Source organism: Scomber scombrus, chromosome 24 (assembly GCF_963691925.1).
Source record: "Scomber scombrus chromosome 24, fScoSco1.1, whole genome shotgun sequence".
NCBI lineage: Eukaryota > Metazoa > Chordata > Actinopteri > Scombriformes > Scombridae > Scomber > Scomber scombrus.
Window position 1 is genome coordinate 4,582,495 of NC_084993.1, and position 22,977 is coordinate 4,605,471.

At 41.4% G+C, this 22,977-nt stretch overlaps 1 protein-coding gene across 2 annotated transcripts; it reads left to right on the forward strand.

Annotated features, from left to right (window-relative positions):
• Positions 1–70: 70 nt before the first annotated feature.
• On the forward strand, positions 71–21,261 carry als2b (alsin Rho guanine nucleotide exchange factor ALS2 b). 2 transcript variants are annotated; one of them, XM_062414515.1, is made up of 34 exons: positions 71–188; positions 1,100–1,172; positions 2,030–2,175; positions 2,689–3,659; positions 4,284–4,647; positions 7,088–7,262; positions 7,429–7,525; positions 7,646–7,723; positions 7,818–8,048; positions 8,424–8,595; positions 8,692–8,881; positions 8,980–9,045; positions 9,130–9,292; positions 9,942–10,073; positions 10,194–10,322; positions 12,771–12,841; positions 12,939–13,005; positions 13,455–13,657; positions 13,752–13,817; positions 13,907–14,005; positions 14,100–14,264; positions 14,353–14,464; positions 14,901–14,978; positions 15,084–15,217; positions 15,316–15,480; positions 15,594–15,711; positions 16,103–16,260; positions 16,526–16,642; positions 16,744–16,920; positions 17,028–17,085; positions 17,174–17,235; positions 17,358–17,507; positions 18,072–18,168; positions 18,309–21,261. In XM_062414515.1, exons 2-34 carry the CDS (start codon positions 1,153–1,155, stop codon positions 18,345–18,347), a joined length of 5,070 nt encoding a protein of 1,689 aa, XP_062270499.1. In that variant the 5' UTR covers positions 71–188; positions 1,100–1,152; the 3' UTR covers positions 18,348–21,261. The 2 variants fall into 2 exon arrangements, with proteins under 2 accessions (XP_062270499.1, XP_062270500.1); XM_062414516.1 differs by having other exon boundaries at positions 4,284–4,602.
• The last annotated feature ends 1,716 nt before the right edge of the window (positions 21,262–22,977 follow it).

Sequence of the window (22,977 nt, forward strand, 5' to 3'; positions counted from 1 at the left end):
TAAGGCTCACTGTAAAGCCTCCTACTATCACTGCAGAGTGAGAGCTCCTGATCATAGACGATCTTCGGTGTGTCAACATTAACAAACAACCGGCTGCGTTTAGCTGCTAAAAAAACGAGTTAATAGACGAGTTTATCAGCATTTACTGTGACTGTAAACCTTCAGGGACTGGAGACAAGAAGCAGCTGGTGAGATAGACTCTTTATTTACCACCACATGCAGAAGAAACACCTGTAGTTATGTTTTTAGGGAGGGTTGGTGCTAAGTTAGCTGGATCGATTAGCTTCTGGTAGCTAAGATTAACCTTAAATAGGGTTTTTACCAGAAGATACACAGATGCTATGTTGCACAAACTACCTGCAGGACTGAAATTAGCCCCATAAAGCATGTTTAAATCCAGGTTAAAAACATTTCTCTTTTCATGTGCTAATGACTGAGCTCTTATTTTAAAGCACTTTCACTTTTAATCTTTCATTTATGTCCTTTTAATGATTTTAAAGCAAATCATTATTTCATGCTGCAAACTTATATTTAATGCTCTATTTTAGTCTGGCTTTAATTTTATTTTTCTCTCTTTCTATTTTTCTGTACTTTGCTTTTATTTTTTATTATTATTAGTGGGGTTTTTTGTTTTTAATTGTATGTTTTTATGCTTTTTGTTTCCAATTCTTACTGTTAAATGTTCTGTTTTTATGTAAAGCACATTGAGTTGCCCCTGGGTATGAAATGCACTATATAAATAAAGCTGCCTTGTCTTGTTTTTTAACCAGAAGTCAAACACAGAGGGAAACACCTGCAAGAAAATTCACATTTAACTCCTAAAATCTCATATTTAAGAGCATTTTTTGGGTTGTCTTCTACTAATGCACGTCTACAATAAGTTTCTATTCGCTGTAAATGATTATAAAACATATGAAAATGAAACTATAGCTGCTTTCATTTTTGACATTTGACCTGGTTTCTTTATCTGAGTGTTTCCTGGTGGTTTCCACTAGGTAAACAGGCTTCAGGTGAATCATCATGATGTTTGTTTAGTTTGCAACTGCCAGCTAAATGTCACATAATGAGATGTGTGTTTGTCTATTTTATTTGATTGTAGGTTTGTGTGCAGCAGTGATGACATGCTGATGGAGGATTAACCCCCCCCTACTGATGGAAACCCAGAGGAAGAGGTGGGTTCTTGTTAAAGTGGATTCATCTGCTCTCTCTCAGTCCTAGGCTCGGCTCGGCTCGGCTCGGCTCGGCTGGCTGGTTGTGTTCACCATGTGACAGCGCCTACGGATCTTCTCACTTCTGCTTTCACCCACAAAAACATCTGTTGTTCAATTGTAATCCTGCACACAGGATGAGGAAGAAGGAAGGGAGGAAGGGAGAAAAAGAGAGGGGAAGAAACACCAACAACAACCAAACAAACACTGAGGGGACACTGCTGGCTGTTTTTTTTGTCTGCTTTGTCAGCCGCCCACACACTTCTCCGTCTCTAATCTCTCTCTCTTTCTCAGATGTTATAATTGTTGTTTTTTTCTTTCAGTACTTTCACTGGAATCCTTCACAATATTTGAGCTTGTTTTTCATCTGTTTTGTTTAAAGAACATTATGTTCTCATATCTCAGAGACACATTTCTGCCTTTAAATGTAGAAGTATGATGATTTATTTTATATGTTTCTTATTGAAGACAATATCTGCAATGAATTAATCCTACTATGCCTCATATATCTTTGTGTTCTGTTGTCCAAAAACCTTTAAAAAAACATGAATCTTGCAGCAGATGACATATTCCTTTCTTGTGAGGAATAAGGTCACTGTAGTTTATTTTTAATCAGTCTCACATTCTCAATATTACATAATAAACCTCTAAAAATAGTCCTCAACAAATGCACAATGTCCTCCTGTGTGCCAAAATCAGTTTTATCAGTTGTAGGAAAATACTGATACTAATATATTATATTATATTTGTGACAAGCATCAGCCTGATCAATAACTCTAATATCTCTTCTCATTATGTGTCGGACTGCGTTGATCTCTCAGCTCTGTGGATGACGGCGGCGGAGAGCGAGGCCTGCTCCACACCTGGAGGGGCTACTCGTACAGCATCACCCCCGACAGGCTGCTCCTCCCCCGGCCCGTCCTGCAGGTCGCTCTGGGCACGCGGCACGGAGTCCTGCTGGTGGAAGGTAAGAAGAAACATGATCAATATATAATCAATTACATTTAAAAAGTGGCTCCTTTTTCTCCATTTGATGTAGTAGAAGTTGTGTTTATTCAGTCATCACAACACAACAAACTGAAAAGTACAGTATACAATAAGTATATAGATTCTAAATAACATAATGCTTATATATGCCTATCCTACATAAAATCCCACATTAAATTAAGCTACTCACCAAAAAATGATAATGAAAATGAGAGAAAAAGAAAACACTAACTATTTCAATGTGTAACTCTCAAAAATATCCATATAAGCCCTTCGTGTGAAAATCATTAGTGAGTAAGTCAGTATTGATCAAGATAAATTCTGATATTAATAATTACTTTTACTTCAATTGTAACTTTAATAATGAATTGATTCATTAAAGGAGGTCTGGATTGATTTGGTTACATTTTGCTGCTGTGAGGTGGAAAAAAAAGTTCCTTCAAACTTTTCCAGAACTGAAAAAACTTTGTTCCTCTTTAAATTCTCACTTCAGGAGGACAGGTGTACAGTTTTGGGGAGTTGCCATGGAAGCAGAGTCAAGTCCCCGAGGTGGCGAAACCCACCTTGGAGAGCGCCCTCAGTGGCCAGCGTGTGGTCGCCGTGGCAGCCGGGAGCTTCCACAACGGGGCGATAACGGAGGACGGCGGCGTCCACATGTGGGGGGACAACGGCGCGGGGCAGTGCGGCCTGTCGGGTCTCACCTCCGTCCCCAACCCGACTCCCGTGGCTCTGCTGGACTCTGACTCCAGCCCTCCGCAGACGGTGCCGGTGCTGGAGCTCGCCTGCGGGGAGCAGCACACTCTGGCGCTGTCGGTGCAGCGGGATGTTTGGGCGTGGGGGAGCGGCTGCCAGTTGGGACTCAACGTCTCCGTCTTCCCTGTGTGGAAGCCGCAGAAGGTGGAGCACTTAGCTGGCAGGTATGTGCTCCAGGTGGCGTGCGGGGCCTCGCACAGCCTGGCTCTGGTGCGCTGCCTGGGGCCCCTGGACGTCCACCGGCCCCCTGTGGACAAATGCGGACAGTGTAACCAGCTGCTGTACACCATGACAGACAAAGAGGACCACGTCATCATCTCTGACAGTCACTACTGCCCGCTCGGCATGGAGCTGACGGAGGACGAGAGCAGGCTGGAGGCGCCTACTCAGACACAGGGGCTCAAAACGTCCCCGTCAGAGCCGGTCCTCCCCTCCTACACCTCCACCTCAGGACCTGCTAATAACAGAGACGCCTCCCACACGCAGGACTCAGAGAAAGGACAGTCATCCTTGACTAACGGAGTGCCGCCCGGCTCAGGCTCAGACTCCGACCCCTCGGCTCAGCCCGCAGAGGGTAGCGGGGGCGCCGTCGCGGGGGTCAAAAACTCGCCGTATCCAGACGAGCAGGCTGTGAAAGAATACCTGAGGAAACTGTCGGACACGAGTCAGGCAGAGCACATGGCTAAAGCTGGGGGGCTTCACTCTCTGCTGGTGAGTTTCCAGAATATAAAGACTGATAAAAGAAATATAGCATCTTCTTTCACATGAGCACATTTACTCAAGACTTTTTTTTGTAAATGTGTTTATACTGATTTAAGACAGAGACATTCATATATTGTATGACAGAAAAATCTGACTTTAAAGACCAATACTGATACTGAGAACACTTAGAAAGGACTCACAATACTGTCTTATGCTTTTATTAAAATGTCTTCTTATTACATTGAGGAAAGTATCATGTTTCAAGCCCAAATTGGCTCTTTATTAAGCACAAAGTATGGGCCCTTTGGTAGATTCACAGATACAAGTTATTAGACTCTGCACCTCATCAAAATAGCTGCTGTAAGAGAGAAACATGCAACCTTTTCTACTGTTACTGTGCAGAATTTGACACTTTAAAGGTCGAAATTGATACTGATACATTCACATATGCAAGTTTTTTGGACTCCGCACCTCATCAAAATAGCTGCTTTTTTACATTTTATTTATTGATGACATCTATAGTTGCAGGTCCTTCCACCTTATCAACGGTGTGTGACATCATACTTAAACATAGCACATCATCTTCCCAGATCTGTGTTTCTATATCTAACTCTCCTTTTTCTTCTTTTCCAGCCTTCAACAGGAAGAGAAACAGGCTCGGCGCTCAACAACCTCGTGGCCTCCTGCGCCTCGGCAGTCGGCGAGCGCGTCGCCTCCACCTACGAGGCGTTGTCCCTCAAGAAGATGATGAACTTCTACCTCCCCTCAGGAGCATCGAGGTCAGGTGGGCCGGCCGGGATCACGGGGGCGGGAGTCGGCGACAACACCACCGAGCGCGTCCGCCAGGAGGATTCCGTGCAGGCCAAGAAGAGCTCGAGCACGGGAGACATCCGTGAGGAGGAGGCGGAAGGTCTGAGGCGCCGTCTTTCGCTCCCGGGACTCCTCTCACAGGGTAGATACGCTGTTCACCTCTTATCCTCCTCCTATAACCTGCTGCGTAAGTACGCCTTGCGCATGTGCAGGTCGATGTCAGTCTGTGCTGTGTCTGTGGTGGCTTTCAGGCTTCTTCGACCTGTTTGTACTGTAAGCATGGCAACGGCTTCTACTCGTGTCACACTTTCACTTTATGCCAAATCTTTTGGATTCTGTGTACATCATCTCTCCTTACAACAACAAAAAATGATAAAAACCATCATTTCAGCCCCTTAAAATTCCCCTACAATCAATTCCAGCTGTAATAAAACCTAATTTTAGAGCAGGACTCGAGCTTTGTTTCCTTTATAGTGCTTGAGAATACATTTGCACGTCTACTTAAAAGAGGGTTAGCCTGCCTGAATGGTCGCCTTTGTATGATTAAAAAACACACACACACACACACACACACACACACACACACACACACACACACATAGAGGAATGCACAAAAGAATGCAGATTGATGCTTAGCGTCTAACTTAGTTTAGTTAATCTGCCTCCAGTGGAGCAGTCGGAGGTAACAGAGGGTGCGAGGTTGCAGTCAGAGCGTCTTTGAATCACCTTTTCTCTGCCTGACAGTTTTTTTCCCCCCCTGATCTAAAAAAAAAAAAAAAAAAACCCCATCAGAGGGCACAGAAGGATTTAGCTGATTTAATACAGCAGCTGGAAGCTTTTTTTGGTGCGAAGAAAGAAGAAGAAAGTATGCTGAGAAATACGTAAGCTACTCTGTGACCCCCCCGAACACGGATGAATGGACTTTCCCGCTTTGTACCCACCTTATCTTGTCATTAACCTGAGAACATTTGCTCCAGATTTCATCAGCTGCTTTTTAAACCGTCCTCTAACAAGGACGTCAGGCTCTGAAACCGAGGAGTTGGATTTGATGAGGAAACTGGGAACCGAATCCTGAAAACTCTCACGCAAGTAAAGACAAAGTTTGTGTTCATTCGGTCGGACACATGAAGAGAGTCAAACATCATCATCTACTTTAAATCAACCAGACACCATCGACAAATGAGCCTAGCAGCCAATATCTTAACATACAGACTACATTGTTATTATTATTATTATCATTATTAAAAGCCGAACATTACTGCTCGCACGCATCAGCTCAGCAGTCAAAGACTCTCCCTCCTTTATCGATGTCCTTTGGGCCACCAGATGACACCCTGCTGGAGGCCATGAGCGTGTGTGTGTGTGTTTAGTGTTTATTTTTGGAAATGTGCTTCTGTGCAACCTCAAGAGAGAGCAGATTATTTATTGTGTTCATCAGTCTTATAGTTTCCAGCAATAGAAAAGACATTAACACACATTCATCAGGACATGGAAGGGGAACATGTTGGGAGCTTACTGTCGACAAGTTGGAATAAGTCTGAATAATAAGTGAATTAAATGTGCAAATCCACAAATATTGTATTTTTAAATTTGACTCTTCTTAAATGTTACACCTATTAAAAAGTAACTTATTACAGTGATATTAGGCTCTAAAATGTTGAAATAAATTAAATGATATTGCTTTGTGCTTTCAAATTATCTATAACAACCTGTAATAAAAGCCTAGATAATAAACATAGGAGGCAGTAACATTAATTACTATGTAAAACAGTTTTAGTTCATGGGTAGAAACTGTTATTTCCTAATTGCTTATACCTAAAAAAGATGAGAAAATGGTGATTATCCCCTTCAAACTTTGCTTTTGTGACTTGGACAATGACATTTTGAAATGTGTCTGTTTCTATATTTTCGAATTTTGTCAGAAAATAACAACATATGGATCAAAATGAATGTGTATTTATACTAAAGTGATAGAAAAGTGACTACGAAAGATTTAAAAGTGAATAGTTTTCAAGATTATTCTGATAAATCACTTCATGAATCAGCCCCCACATCTACAGTATTCCTCCACCATCGTAACAGGTGATTCATATGTTGTTTTTTCTGACTTTTTTCGAATTAAAATGTGTAAATTCACCTTTTGTCCCATTGGAAATATTCAAAATCTTACTGTCTGGGTCACTAAAGCTAAATTTAAAGGGTATAATCACCATATTATCTACACTCTTTAAGAAATACCACTTTATACCCAGCAGCTAAAAACAAGTAAAAAAGTTGCTACACATCCATAAATAGAACAAAATGATATTAAAGAGTAAAATAACAAGTTTCTCTTTCTACTTTTGTCTCATATCAGTGTTTGCTCTGTCTGCTGCTGCCTGCGGGCTTCACCTCACTGTTTGTCTGTTTGTATGATCGCATGTTTCTCTGTTTGATGTGATGTTGATGTCACTGTTGTCTCTGTGCCCTCACTTTTTATGCTACTGAACTTTGCAGCTCAGTTTGATTCAGGTTAAAGTGTTTTTCATTGTTTAAAAAGAGGTTAAAGCAGAAATATGTCATGTCTGATTTAAGGCCTTAAACTAAAAGACATTCAGGAGAACTGTTTTCTTCCTGTGCACCTAAAGTGTCCCCGCGGCTGCTGAGGAAAGCCGGTCGTCCCAAGATGCGCGCCGTGGCTCTCACCCCTTTGGGAGGGGCGGTTCCTGAAGCACAGGAGGTGTTGCCCACCCTGCAGACGGAGGTGTGGAGCTGGGGCCACGGCGAACACGGACAGCTGGGCCACGGAGACAACCTGGACAGGTAGGACCCAATAAGTGCTTGTAAGTTAAAAAATGTGATAAAAAATAAACAAATATGAGGGAAAGTTATTCTATCTACAAGATTGATTTAGTTGTATCTTATATAAAGAGATAAAATGAGTTGATATTGTTGGTAATGTCCTAATTCTGTAAGGTTTTTGTTGCAGATTACAGCCGCTGTGCATCAAAAGTCTCAACAATAAGGAAGTGGTGCGAGTGGCGGCCGGCGCTCATCACTCCCTCGCTCTGACGGCTCAGTCGCAGGTCAGTCAGCAGCTTCACATGTAGCTCTGTTAGCTGTCTGTGTGTTTATTTAATGTTTTTGATGCTCAGCTGATGAGTGCAGGATTATCTTACATGTCTGTTTGTGTTTCTACCTCCCAGGTGTTCTCATGGGGGAGTAACAGCTCCGGTCAGCTGGGTCACATGGAGTCGCCCAGCACGGTGCCCCGCCTGGCCAAGGTAAAGAAAACCATCTTCTCCATATAAACACACACATAAAACCTTCAACTTCATGCTTTTATGACACCAACTCCTCTCTGCCTCTTCCACCCAGCTGTCGGAGGGTATCCGGGTCTGGGACATTAGCGCAGGAGAGAGACACACCCTCCTGCTGGCTGATGGAGACTGCATCCAGCCCATCATTTATTACAGCGGACAGCAGGTGAAGGAGGGGGCGGAGGAGAACAACGCCAAGGAGACAGCTCAGCGGGAGGAAGAGGAGGAAGGGGAGGAACGAGCGGGGGGTTACACACAACAGCCTGTACTGCTCCCCTTCTGCATGAATGTAAGGAAACTGGTTTTGGTTTTATAGGAACATAAAACATGGACATGCTGAAACATAAAGAGAATATAAAATTGGTACAGTAGAGTATTTATATGGGTTTTTAAGCCAAAACCTGCCACCAAGATGGTAAAAAAAATAAGAAATATGCACATAAAAGGAAGTATAATGATGTAGGAGCCCGAAAAATAAGATAAAAGACATAATATTTGCTTATTTATTTAAATTTGGGCAACAAAATTATGTACAGCATCACATATTTACACATATTTTGCACTTTTTTTGATGCTAGTGAGTTTTAAATGCCAGGATTGGTGCAAAAGTGTGCATAATTTATTTGTGTGTGTGTGTGTGTGTGTGTGTGTTCGTTCGTTCCAGCTGGGTTATGTGAGCAGTGTGTACGCAGGCGGCCGGCGGTGCGTGGCGCTCTCCGACAGGAACGTGATGGGCTTCATCGCCAGCCTCCACGAGCTTGGATCAGCCGAGAGGAAGTTCTACTGCAAGCTGTGTAACATCAAGACGCAGATAGTACGCCCCCTGCTGGAGCTGGGTAAGACAGCACAGACACAGAGGGAGAGGGGGGGGGGGATTTATAAAACAAAAAGGAAACGATAGAAGTTAACGCTTTGATTTTGTGTCTCTGCAGAATCTCTGAGCTCAGTCCTCGGTCCGGTGCTCCTCGGTCTCCTGCAGACACTAGCAGGTCGATTCAGCCTCTTGTGTCACCTGACCGGGCAGCACGCCGCCAGCCTCACATCCAACCTGCGCCGTGGCCGCGATGTCAAGAGCCTGCTCATCCTCGACCACGCAGACATCTTCCTCGACTCCTATAACGAGTAGGTGCTCACAGGCAGACATGAGTTTGGTTATTTGTAGGCGTCAAAACAATAAATGAATATAAAGAAATACTTATAATCTCTTCTAATCCTTTAAGATACTGCATCATTCTGGGGAACTTCCAGGTGATGGGAGGCTTCCAGGTCCTGACCAAACCCTCACTGTGAGTACAGAGATTTGTAACATGCAGATAATCACTAAAGTAATGTAGAATGTTTTAATGATTGGTGGTTGTTCTCCTCTGAAGAGATTTCTTTGGGAAGAGTCCCGAGCTGCTGCAGAGGTTGGCAGAGTGCAGCGAGGAGAATCCCTCCATGGCCGACCTCCTGGTGGCGCTCTTCAGCCTCCCGACGCGCCACCTGCACGAATACGGCCGGCTGCTCCTCAAACTGGGCACCTGCTTCGAAGTGGTAGGTGAATCAGACTCAGGAGACAGACTTATGTTATAAATACTTTAAGGTTTGGATATTTGATTTACTATTATTGATCACTAATAGATCATAAATAAAGGTTTTGTAAAGATTTTATTGTTTGGTGTATTTTCTCTTTAGTCTAACATTGATTTCCTTTTATGCTTATGATGTAATTTCTACATTTAGATTTCTACATTTGTCCAAAGCCAAATTTCATCTTCATTTTAAATTTTTTAAATCTTTTTTTATAGTTAAACTATGATTTTTTGGAATGCTTTAGTTTACAGATCCTATAATATTATAATAACATTTTTATTATTTCATGTTTTTAAAGGAAGCAATTAATTGGAAGTACACCACCTGAAATTTGTCTTGGTTTTCTCTATAATTAGACCAAATTAGAGTACTTTTTGGAAACCATCCCAAACATTTACAATTACATGCTACATCTTTTTTTGGAGATATTTCAATATAAGAGGACTGATAACTGATTTTAAAAGTATTAAACATTTCTTTTAAAGTTGTTAAAAGCCCCAAAAATGTATGTATATTTCTTCTGTCTAAATCAATAGGATATGCCCTGTTAATAAACCCACACTGCATGTTTGACAGTATTATTATTAGTAGTATCTGTGTGTGTTTTCAGTGCTCTGAGGACTACCAGAGGCTACAGGACAACTGCTCCAAGTTTGAATCTTTGGTCCTTCAGCTGAAGAGAAAAAGAAAGGAAGCAGAGTACACCTTCCACTTCTGGAAGAGTTTCCCCGGCAAGATGACGGTAAACCCGCTGAATGTTATGTGTAGTAGTGAGTCCTCGAGGTCTCGCATGACACACGTGATGCTGTCACACACACACATATATGTATAATGTCTGAATGGCGTCTTTGTGTGTGGTCAGGACTCTCTGCGGAAGCCTCACCGCCGGCTCATCTGTGAGAGCAGCAACAAAGCTCTGACCCTGCAGAACGCCGGCAGGTTCTCCGTCAACTGGTTCATCCTCTTCAACGACGCTCTGGTCCACGCGCAGGTCAGCAACACACACACACACACACACACGCACACACGCACTTTGTCCGTTCAGCTCTTTCTCTTGTATGAAGCGCTTCATATTTTAGACACTGTAACCTGGTGTGTTTCAAGCGTTTGTGTGTGCTTGCCTCCGTGCTGTCAGGGCGTGGCGCCTTGTAAAAATCTTGTAAGTATGCAGCCAGCAGCGAATCTCAATGCAGCGACCCCCCTCCTACCCCCGCCCCCCCTCGTTTCCTCTTCTGTTTGTGTGTGTAGGGCTTAGGGCTCTGTGTCATAGAAATCAACCCTGCGGGAGATGATTCACATTTAAAAACACACATCCTCTAAATAACCTGCAACTAAAAATTGTGCTACTTTGAATAATTAATCAGGATATTTTAATGATTAATTTTTTGTTTAAACTGTAAAATATAATATTTCCTCAGCCTGTGGTCACTTTTTTTAGATGTCTGACCAACACCCCAAAACACAAAGATACTCAGTTTACTTTCATGTCTGACAAAGAAAATCATTCAATTCTCACATTTGAGATGTTTCAAATGTTTGGGATTTTTGCTGATTACTCTTCTCTTCATCTACTAATCAATTATTGGAGCTCTTAAGTCATAGTTGGACTTTCATGACACTTGAATATGAATGAGACTGAGCTAGTAATACCAGTAGTACTAGCAGACTCTACTTAGTTTGCTTTATTTTGTATTAACCAGGATTAATAATTAAACTTAGTAGCAGTGTAGTATTTCACACTTCCTCAATTTAATCAAACTCATGCAGCGATAATTGATTTAAACCCACATCATGTTATTTTTAATTCTAACCAAGTTCCCAAAGTTTCTGAATGGTGAATGAAGACATATTTCCAAAGATGTAACAGATATCTAAATATTTCCATTTGATGGTAAAATATGTTGTGTGCACCAGTGTGTCTCAGACAACATATAAGAGCAGAGTTACTCCAGAAAAGACACTGAAGAGCCGTTGTTGCAGTTTCAAGCTTTCACTTTTACTTGTATTCACTCAGCTCTGCTTGCTCCTGATGATCCTTTATAAAGTAAAATTCAAAGCGTGCAACAATGCATTTTTTGGAGTATTTTTTACTCTTTATATCTCTATAAATATGAGCAGTGATACGCAGCCCTATCCCCTCCACCGCTCCTCTGCCTGCTCTCTACCTGAAGGAGACTGCATGGAAGATTGAATTAACTATAACTGAGACACTGTTCATGCTGAAATTCAACAGATAAACACATAAACCTGCTGAAATGATGATCCTGTCACTTCAGTGTATTGTTCCAGGTGATATAAGCCTCATTTTTATCCCCTTTTGAGTCTTGATTCTTACTGTTGGCTCACATTTAAATAGAAATCTGGCCACATGATCTGAAAGGAGACAATAAGCCTCAATTTAGCTGAAACAGCTATTTTCTATAATCACCAGCACGACTCCGAAGCAGTTTCCTTCCCTTTCTCTCGTTTGTCTTCCCTTTTTTCCCCCTTTCTCTTTCTATTTGCATTTATATCCATTCCTCCCTCCCCCTTTCTCTCTCTTTTTTCCAGTCTGCACCAGTCATGTGTTTTTTGTCCTGCACTTTTCAATCCCCCTCCTCCTCCTCCTCCTCCTCCCTGATCATGTGACTCCTGCCTTGTCTCACTCTCGTTCTGTCATTGTTTTTAAAAAAAAATTGAGCGCTCTGTGCTGTAAAATGCTCAAATCTGGGGTTGAAAAAGTTGTATTATAAATGGAACTGACAGGAAAAGACTGATCATTTTTTGTGATGTGAATCTGTACATCTGTATGATGCTGGAAAATACTATTATGAACAAAATGCATCATCTTAATTAGTCTATAAGTGTTAACCAGTCACAAGTTTAACTTTTTTATCATTTTAACAACAGCTGGCCAATTTTAGAAGCCTAAATAAATGTAATACACATGTAAGTATCAGTGTCATAACATCTGGATTATAAGAAGGGGCTGCAGCTGGAGCTTATATCACCCTGTTATGAATAATACATCCAAAATGTAACTTATGCACAATTTATGCTATTTAATGTTACTAAAAAGAACAAATAGGATGCAGGAAGTTTTATAAACAGTGTTAAAGTCACTGAAACATGACTGGTGATGTATTGATATTAAAAATGTAGACTTATAGTTTTGTGTAGTATTGTAATTTTATTTGTAGATTCTTTAAAAAGCAGTTTTCTTGTTTATAATTGGAGTGATTTGCTTGTAGAAACTCTTTAGTTCACCTGCTGTTTGTGTGTGAGGCCCGTATACATTTATTTTATGGGCTTATTCATAGTTGTTAGACTTCTGTTAATAAAATAACAATGTTCCTTGTTTCTTCCTCTTTTATAAACACTCACTCTTTCCGTTCTTCCTTTTCTCCCGTCTCTCCTCGCTTTCTCTTTCTTTCTTATATCCATCTTTCCTCTCCTCCAGTTCTCCACCCATCATGTCTTTCCATTGGCAACGCTGTGGGTGGAGCCGATCCCAGAGGAGAACACTGGCATGTGAGTCCGTCAGTCACAACGTTGCATTTTTACACTTTTGTTTTTGTGGAATTATAGAAAAGTCATTAAATCATTTACCGTGTGTGTGTGTGTGTAGATATGGGTTAAAGGTGATCACACCAGAGGAGACGTTCACCCTGCTGGCCTGCTCTCAAATGGAGAAGGTAAACTAACTTTCAGTGCTTCTGATTGGATAAAATAGTGTTTTTTTTGTAGCCAATACAGACATTAAAGCGGCTCCAATCATTATTTTTATATTAACAACAGATCACATGATGAATTTTGTGTGAAAGGAGTTGCTCATAGTGATAAATCAACAGATAATTATCACCTGACTTGTACGGACATTTCAGCATCTTTCAGCTAATTGTTTTGGTGTGAAAATTCACCCCTTTGTTTCACACTCATCTGCGTCATTTTCTACAACATCATACAGATTTTTACAGAGAAAAAGCTCTAAAAAACAACCCAAATCTGCTAGTCAAAATAGGCGACCATGTATCAGCTAAAGAGCCAGATAAAGGAAAATGAATAGCTTGTTTTCACTGCCTCAAAGTGGCCAAATAAATCAGTTACTGCAGATGTTCATTTCAGTGTGTTTATGTGTTTGCAGGCTAAGTGGCTTCGCTCCATCAACCAGGCGGTGGACCAGGCGCTGAACGGAGCGGGGCAGGACACGGCATCTATCAGCTCGGGGTCAAGCCAAAAGTTGGAGCCTCCCATCTCCAGGACGGCCTCGTACACCTTTTACAAGGACGGGCGGCTGAAAGAGGCGATATACGACGGCCGCTGGCTGGCCGGAAAACCCAACGGGAGGTAGAGCAAATAAACTGTCTCTCTGCATTTTCATTAGGTGTTTTAAATATTGATATTAATTAAAAGTGATTGGGATTGATTGATTGTTTTTTAGGGGAGTGTTAAAGTGGCCTGATGGGAGAATATACACTGGGACGTTTAAGAACGGACTAGAAGACGGGTGAGTGTTGGTCATCAAAATCAGTCATGAGATGAAGCACAAGTTTGTCTTCTTTCATCCTCTTAAATAAATCTTTTTGTCTGTTTCAGTTTTGGTGAATTTGTGGCTCCCAATAAGACGCTGAACAAGAACGATCAGTATCAGGGTCACTGGAAGGATGGAAAGATGCACGGCTTGGGGACGTACAGGTGAGCGTTCATACACTTAGAAAATTAGTATGAAAGGAAGAGAATTAAGTGCAAGAAGAGGCTTAAAACAGGCCTTCTTTTCCTCCGTCTGCAGGTATGCCAGCGGCGAGGTTTACGACGGATCCTTCCAGGACGGCATGCGGCACGGACACGGCATGCTGCGCAGCGGCAAGCTCAACTCCTCTTCCCCCAGCGTCTTCATCGGCCAGTGGATCCACGACAAGAAGACGGGCTACGGAGTGTTTGACGATATCACCAAGTACGCCTCCATCTCACATGCTCATGTAGAGGAAACAATGATCCCAGATCTGCTGTTTTAAGTGACATTCATGTGTTTTTGTCTTCAGAGGGGAGAAGTACATGGGGATGTGGCAGGATCATCTGCGGCAGGGCACCGGGGTCGTCGTCACTCAGTTTGGCCTTTACTACGAGGGGGTCTTCAAAGATAATAAAATGATGGTGAGGCCAGCAGGAAAAGAGCATTTCTGTCTTCATAAAAAAACTCTAAAGTATGCTGTAGTTTGCCTGGAAGACTTAGAAGCACATTTACAACCAAGAGGGAAAATAGGGGAGTGTAAAATATTTTCTAAGTCACAGCCAAATCGGATAAAAATGCGTGAAAAGGCTGTGAAAAAGAAGATATGACACACTTAAGGCCCAGTTTAATCATCACAGATTAAATGATAACATTTGACAGTGTGTTTCTGAGCATATTTCTTGCTCAAAACCACCAAATCCTGTGCCCAAGAGCTGTTTTTATACTATATTTAGTCTTACTGGGTCTGTACAGCTTTAGAAATGTCATTTAAGATGCAGAGGACAAGCTGGAGAGGACAATTGAGAGATTATAAGAAGAGTAAAAGGGATTGAAGAGAAAGATTTTGTCTCTTTTTAGGGCACCGGGATCCTCCTGTCAGAGGATGACACCACATACGAGGGGGAGTTCTCTGATGATTGGACCCTCAGTGGAAAGGTGACTAATGAGCATGCAAACACACACAGAATGAACAGATATGTGTTAGAAAAAAGCTCTCAAATCACTAAAATGTGCATTAATTAGTGATTTGCTGCCCCTCAGGGTGTGCTGACCATGGCGAATGGCGACTACCTGGAGGGCTCCTTCAGCGGTGAATGGGGCTCCGGCCTAAAGGTGGCGGGCTCCTACTTCAAACCTCATCTGTTCGACACTGACAAGGAGAAAACCCGCTCTGTGTAAGCTGCTGAGTCAAAAACGTCCAGAAAAAGAAAAGAAAACACTTAATTGGATTTTTTTAATTACACTTTTTCTTTTTTGGTGTGTAATGTTGCAGGAAGTTGGGGCGTCTGTGTGTGTGTGCGGAGGATAAGTGGCATGCCGTGTTTGAGGAGTGTTGGAGTCAGCTGGGCTGCGAGGCGTCGGGCCAAGGAGACACTTTGAAGGCTTGGGAGAACATCGCCGTGGCTCTCACCACCAGCCGACGACACATCGAGCTCAGGTACACACATTTACTGGTTGTCTGCCTTTTGGTTTCTTCTCATCAGCAACTAAACTACAAGAATGAGCAAGTATAAGCACCTTTTTAAAAGGCTTTGTATCTGTGTGTGTCAGTCCGGAGATGTTGTCTCGGAGTCACAGCAAAACTCTGGAGAGTTTGGAGGTGATCCCGCAGCACGTAGGACCCATCAACATGGAGAGATACAACACCATTCGCCTTTATCTCATCAAGGTGAGCTCATCCACAACTCCTTACCTCTAAAACTCACTCAGGTCAGATTAAAGTCCACCTTTATGCTCCTTTAGTGCTGATAAATGACAAATATTTTCCACACACCAAACCTGACTGTAGTTTTAAATTATTTTATGCTCCCATCAGACTGAAATCAACAAGTTCAAACCTGATCTGTGGAAGTTTTGGTGATTTTCTCTGCAGCAAATTGTAGGATTTCCATTCAAATCATGTCCTAATAATTAAAAACAGCTCACTTTTAAAGCAAATGTGATTAAAGTTTCCTACATTAAGCAAATAAGACACCTGAACACACTAGTAGCACTAAACATACAGATTATTTTTCCTGCTTCATCTCCGCTCATCGTTTTTCTTCCTCTCGCTCCTCCAGGCGTGTGACACCCCGCTGCACCCGCTGGGCCGGCTCGTGGAAACCCTGGTGGCGGTCTACAGGATGACCTACGTGGGCGTCGGAGCCAACCGTCGACTCCTGCCTCAGGCTGTCAACGAGATCAAGTCGTACCTCTTCCGCATCTTCCAGATCGTCAGGTGGTTTGCAAACAATAACCTACTGCATGTAGCTTAATGTAATATTCATGGACAGAATGTTAGAGCATATATTGATTAACTGATCAAGTAAAGGATGTAAACTAGCCTCATATCCAGTGTATTAATTACATGTATCATACAGAATTTAAAAAAGAGAGAAGCTGATTTTTGATGTTTTTAACTCTTATATAGTATCTTCAATAGCTCAAATTCTTGTTGTTTATTCATATTTTTTGTTTGTGTTTGTTTTTGCATGCTGTTGTAGGTTTCTGTTCCCAGACCTGCCAGAAGAGGGCGGTGTAATCCCAGAGCCCACAATGAACGTCCAGGACAAAACTGAGCCAGGCTCCTCTGAAGCCCCGCTGGATTCACCAAAGCCAAGGTAGGCACCAAGCTAGTGTCCCTTTTCAAGCTTTTGGGGGTCAATCAGACCACATTAATCTTTCCTGTGTACCCCCCCCCCCCCTCCTCTTCCCCCTCCAGCCGTGTGGCGAGCAGCTCGGCTCTGCTGCTTCCCGTCCTGCTCCCTCGTCTCTACCCGCCGCTCTTCACCCTCTACGCTCTGGACAAGGAGAAAGAGGACGACGTTTACTGGGAGTGCGTCCTCCGCCTCAACAAGCAGCCCGACATGGCTCTGCTCGCCTTCCTGGGCGTCCAGCAGTACGTCTCGCACACACACACACACACTGACAAACCAAACACAATAGTCAAACTTCATTGTGTCTGTTTTGTTTACAAATCCTTTTTGTTTTTTTATTTTCTCTTAGGAAGTTCTGGCCTGTTTCCTTCTCCGTCTCCTTGTCTGTGCTGGGAGAGAAGCAGCAGGTATGATTTTCTTTATTTGTTTCATTGTTAATAGTCACAGATTTGTTGAGCCAGTATCACACTAACACAACATTTTATCTTCCTCCAGGTTCTCTCCAGCACTAAAGACGCCTGCTTTGCCACCGCAGTGGAAACACTACAGCAGATCAGGTGAGTTTTCCATCTTAAATAAACACATTTGAGCCTGTTTTTATTTGCTATAATGAAGAACCAGTCAGTTGATTTATAGATGAATTAAGTTTCTGTATTGTTTTTTTGTTTGTTTTTTGCAGCACAACTTTCACCCCGTCTGATAAGCTGCAGGTGATCAAGATCACCTTCGAGGAAATCACGCAGGAAGTGCAGTCGCTGCTGAAGCAGGACTTCCTGTGGTCCATGGACGACCTCTTCCCCGTCTTCCTCTACGTGGTGCTGCGTGCTCGGTCAGCCACAAACAATAAAAAAAACACACACATATATACATATGTATCCACACATATAATGAGGAAGAGGTGACAAAGAGGAAGTTATTTTATTGCGGGTTGGTGTGAATATTGATAGAAGCGAGAAAAGCTAAAAAGAAAATACCACACACTACACTGATAAGTAACTTAATTAATTTGTTGATGATTCATTTGTGGTCTTAAATTATAGTGAACTGATTGATTTTACTGTTATCTGATGTTTTAGATACCAAACTATTAACTGCTTAATTATAGGCAGATTAATCAATCATGAAAATTATGAGGATGAGATGATGAAGAGATTATGATTTTATTGTAGGTTGGTATATTAATAGAAACAAAAAAAGTCTTACATTATAGTAGACAAGGCTTTTTTTTACATTTTTATTTTGTTATCTGATGTTTTATAGAACAAACCATTAACCGCTTAATAAAGTAAATTATAGGCAGATTAATTGATTATAAAAAATAAACATTAGTTGCAGAATCTCTAAATCTAATGAGACTTATCAGACTTCTCATTTTGCTTATATGTGTCCTCAGAATTAGAAACCTCGGGTCTGAAGTCAGTCTGATCGAGGACCTGATGGACCCCTGCGTCCAGCATGGAGAGCATGGGATCATGTTCACCACGCTAAAGGTAAACACACACACGACAACGCTTTATTGTGAAGGTCCTCCAGTTTCCTGTGATTTCCTAGGAAAGGATGTTGTCATTTTGTAGCGATTACAGGGAAATGGAGACAGTGTTCAGTCAATCAGTTTCCTCTCCACCTCCAGGCCTGTTACTACCAGATCCAGCATGAGAAGGTCCACTAAGGCGGCTGTGTCGATCTTCCTCTGTTATCTTCAAGCTGCCGCCCCACCTCTACATCCTCCTCCTCTTCCTCCTCCACCCCTCCCCCTAAAACAGCCAATCAGCGGGCCAGGATCAGCGAGATCCCTGGATGACAGATGTGTGCCGCGGCCAACGGGAGGCGGAGGATCATACGGACAGGTTGCAGTCAGCTCCATCTGCTGCTGCTATGGAGACGGAAACACCTCCCCCCACCTCCTCTCCTCTGTAACACACACATACACACTTTGTGGAGCTCTTTAACCTTTCAGCAACCCCCCCTCCGCAGCCTCTTATCTACAGATCATGAAGGTACACATGTGACAATACTGCCAGAGATGAGCCACTTCATTACCGTCCAGTGTAAACGATGATATAAGCCTACAGATGTCCTGACGTGGGCGGCGTTGTTACCTGGGAGGGAATTTAAGCTTCATACCAGTGTTTTTGTTTTTGTGTGGTTTTTTTTCTAAGTGCCAATAGGAATGGTTTAGTTCTCCGGTCTCTCACAGACCTCCGAAGAAAAAATGACTTTAAAGGCAGCGTGAGAAAAGATCTATTTACTCATCTGAAACTGACGTGACAACACATGGAGAAACGTGTCGCCTCGTGAACCTGACAAACTTTTTGATTTGCTGCGACGGACGTTTGTTAACAGCCGGGTTTGATACTGTATTTCTAACAAATCATGTACAGCATGATGCATCAGGTTAATGCAAAACTAACCCTAGCTGTTACTCTAAATGATGATGTCTTTATCTTTCTAACACCAGCTGGCAGCCAAACACAGTTAAATGTTGTTTTGGGGCTAAATTAGCCAGCTCTGACTCTCGTTTACAGCTACCCTAAACTTTCCATTTTAAGAAGTAGCTGCTAGTTTTTTGAAGATTGCAGCCGAAGAAACGCAATCTTCAGATGAGTTGTTGACTTGAAAGCACACATTCTGACTCTTGCGGTATTGTAGAAACTTAGCTTCCTTGACTTTAAAAAGAAAACTATGTTAAAGACGTAAATCATAGATGCTAAAATATCAGTTCTCTTTTTCGTGATGTGTTAAGTGAAAAGTTTAGAGTAAAAAAAAACGGTTTTTGAAAGACAATCTGAACACTGCTTGTGTGAAAGATTCAGTATTAATGATTCATTTCAGCAGAGGATGCACACAAGTCTGCAAAAGCTGAAAAAGATAGGAGGGTAAAAATGGGATATTGAGCATGCAGAAAAGTAAAACAGTATTAAAACATATTTATTAAACATCATCACTGTCCAGATATGCTAAGTTAGATTTTTCCAGGTAAATGAAGGAATACATTCTCCTTTCTGTTGCAAAACTTCTTCTCAAGCTTAAAAAAAAACCCATTTAAAAACTGTATTTTTAAATCAATCTGGCCAAAAGTTGACATTTTGGGGTTTTTCTTTACAATCCTGTCGTTGTATTAAACTGCAACCCAATCATCAGCATACATCTTTTAACAGTGTTGAAGGAGAAGAGGAATTTGAGCTGCAGCTTCTTCCTCAGAGATATATCTTTTTTTTCTCTGCTGCCATTCCAGTATAAAGCAGACAACAGAGTTCAGTGCAGATTATTTTAAGCATCATTTCAGACTCTTATGATATCCTAAAAACCTTCCTGATACAAAAAACTTCCGGATTTTCCTTTTTATTATTCTCTGTCGGCTTAATGCAAACATTGCTATTATAGATCTGAAGCTCACAGCTGGCGCCTCGACACCATCTGCTAACGCTAACTATTCTTTTTTTTGCATTGTTGCTTGTTTCTGATTTACGTCACACATGCCAGTTTATTATTTTAAAAAAAGAGGAGAAAAAAAGGGCTTAAGAGGGATTCAGTGGATGGCCGAGCCTTTTTTCTCTCTCTCTTTTTTTTGATACCATAGCTTTTGTTTTCTCTCCAACGGTTTAACAATAGCAAAGCCAGTGGATCAGAGTCCTCTATATACAGGGAGTAGGTTTAGGTGAAGCTGCTGTTTCTCCGCAGGATTTAAAAAATAAATAAAATCTGGGCAGAGTTACGAGAAATTAGTGTCAGACGCTTAGAGGAAATATTACATTTAAAGCTTCTGTTGCTCACTGCAGCAGCTCAGGCTTTTGCTATTAAACCTTAAATAATATAAGTTAAGTAAAGTACATTTCCTACAAAAAAAAAAGGTAAAATCACTGAGTTTATTATATTTAAACTTGTTTTCCCCTCACGTGTGATTCAGTTAACACCTCAGAAATTGTTTTAGCTTCATATTGCAGCTAAAAGTAGTTTTAATTTGCACATTTCACTCACTTTAGAGGGACGCTGATGACACTCGTCCATCCCTGATTATTATGTGCCTGACAATTAAAAAAGAAAGTGAAGCAATATATTGTATTTCCCAAGAAACATTCCCAAGATCATCTATTTCTATTTGATTTTTTTTGCACCTTTTGTCTTTATTCTGTTGTGATTTTTTTGTGATTCAACTATAATTTCACCATCTCAAGGCTGCCTTTAGTTGCTGCTACCACTTAAAACGAAGGATAAAATCATCTTTTTAGTCCTCGGAACAACTGATGAAGCCCCTCACAAACCAAACTAAAGCAGAACGCAATGTTTTAATGCTTAAAAAAACCCGACTGACTCTTGTTCTTGTGCTGTTTTAAAACTCAAACTGAATGGTTTCTGTGGTTCTTTATAAACTGAAGATAATGTTGATAACTGACCGGTTAACTGACTGTACCTCAGCGCCCGTTTAACGACAGAGACGGGCTCAATTTACTGTGTGAAAGTAACTGTTGTTGTCGATGGACTCGTTTTGTTTTTCAGCTGGCTGACATTACACCTGTGTGTCTTTTACATGATGTCAGATGTGTTATACCTTTTAAAATAATAATAACAAAGGGCAATAAACTCATTTGATGGACTCATTTTATCAGACCGAACATTTCTTATAATTTGGCTACAGAACTGAAATGATTAATCGATTTAGTTGATGAACAGAAAAATAATCTGCATCTATAATCGAGTGATCGTTTCAGTCATTTATGGACCAAAAATAGTTTTAAAAATAGCAAAAGTACGCAGCTTGTGAAATGCAGGATTTACTGCTTTTCTCTGTTTTATATCACTGAAAACTGAATATATTTTGAGTTTTGGATGTTGTAATGGGCATTATTTTCAATATATTGTGGCACTAGACAACCAGACAATGAATCAAAAGTAATCTGCAGGTTAATCAATAATGTAAATAGTTATACTGTGCAGATTTGGAGAGGTTATGAAGACAAAGAAACAGGAAAATATGTATTTTACATATAAATGTATTGCAGAAGAGGCGCTATGGGGCAAAAAACTAGGGCACTCTAGTTTGTCTTTTTCACATCATTGAAAGTAAATATATTTGAGTTTTAGATGTTTTGAAGATGTAACTTGTGCTTTTGAAAGCTGTGATGAACACTTTTTCAATATATTTTAGCACTAAACAACCAAATAAGTATAATGGTATATAATAACTTGAATTTATTGCAGAAAAAGCACTAAAAGAGTCACATTTCTTTACTCACAGCAGCTAAAATAGATTATATTTTGTAAAATAAGACATCTTTAAGGGGAAGTAAGATGAATTTTTTCGCTTTTAAATCCAGATGTTAAAAGGAGTCATTCACAGGTCAAAGGTGATGCTGATAAATCCTCTGTGTTGCTCTTTTTTTATTTTAGATTTGAGGAAGGCAGGAGGAGAATTAACTTCCAAAATTATACGTCTTAAGACTTTGTCTTCAGTTGGAAGGAGGAGAGTTTCCTTGAGAATTAGAGCAGATTATCTTATTCCTGACAGATTTTTAGGAGCTTTTTCTGAATAAGTAAACCAAAGATCTCTTTATATGTCCACTCATGTTTGTCTCCAGCTGTTGTGCCAGATCTTTTAATTACTTCTGTCCCCTTTTGACTTCTCTGTCTAATGAATCACACAATAATCACTTTTTTCCCTTTCGAGGACTTGTGAGTACAAAATACTCATCAAGTGACACCTACAGTAAATCCTCCTCTTCCTCCTCCACTCTCTCTCTCTCTCTCTCTCTCTCTCTCTCTCTCTCTCTCTCTCTCTCTCTCTCTCTCTCTCTCTCTCTCTCTCTCTCTCTCTCTCTCTCTGTGTCTCTCTCGGCCTGCAGAGTCGCCTCTTCCTCTGTCCTCCTCCTCTCTTCCTTTCCTCCTCCTCTCTTCCCTCTACAGCTCCTCCTGCATGCTGTTGAAAGCTGAAAGAGTTAAGAAGATTTGGCAGCTTCGCGGGAACCAGCCAGCCGGTGATGGTGGCCAGAGGCAGGCGGCTCACTTGCCCAGGATTAAATGGGATCGGGAGAGATTACAGCCCTCTCTCTCTCTCTCTCTCTCTCTCTCTCTCTCTCTCTCTCTCTTTTCCTTTTGCTGATGAAAGCGTAGCCCTGTGTCCAGTTTAGTTTCACCACCACATATTCATTTTTTGGTGCTTCAACCTGCAGGATTTTGGGAGATAAAGGCTTGTGGCATCATCTACTGAGAGGTAAGATTATTAGATTAAATTGCTTGAATGGAGAGTTGAGTGAGGAGAGTTAGAGGCTTGGAGGAAGAGGAGGAGGGGGGAGGAAGGAAGG

Bases quoted from the DNA above. Each gene is read 5' to 3' on its own strand.
- als2b (XM_062414515.1), top strand. From the start codon at position 1,153: ATGGAAACCCAGAGGAAGAG. The intron at 10,074-10,193 runs GTAAACCCGCTG...GTGTGTGGTCAG, and splicing joins GTTTCCCCGGCAAGATGACG to GACTCTCTGCGGAAGCCTCA. The intron at 13,818-13,906 runs GTGAGTGTTGGT...TGTCTGTTTCAG, and splicing joins AAGAACGGACTAGAAGACGG to TTTTGGTGAATTTGTGGCTC.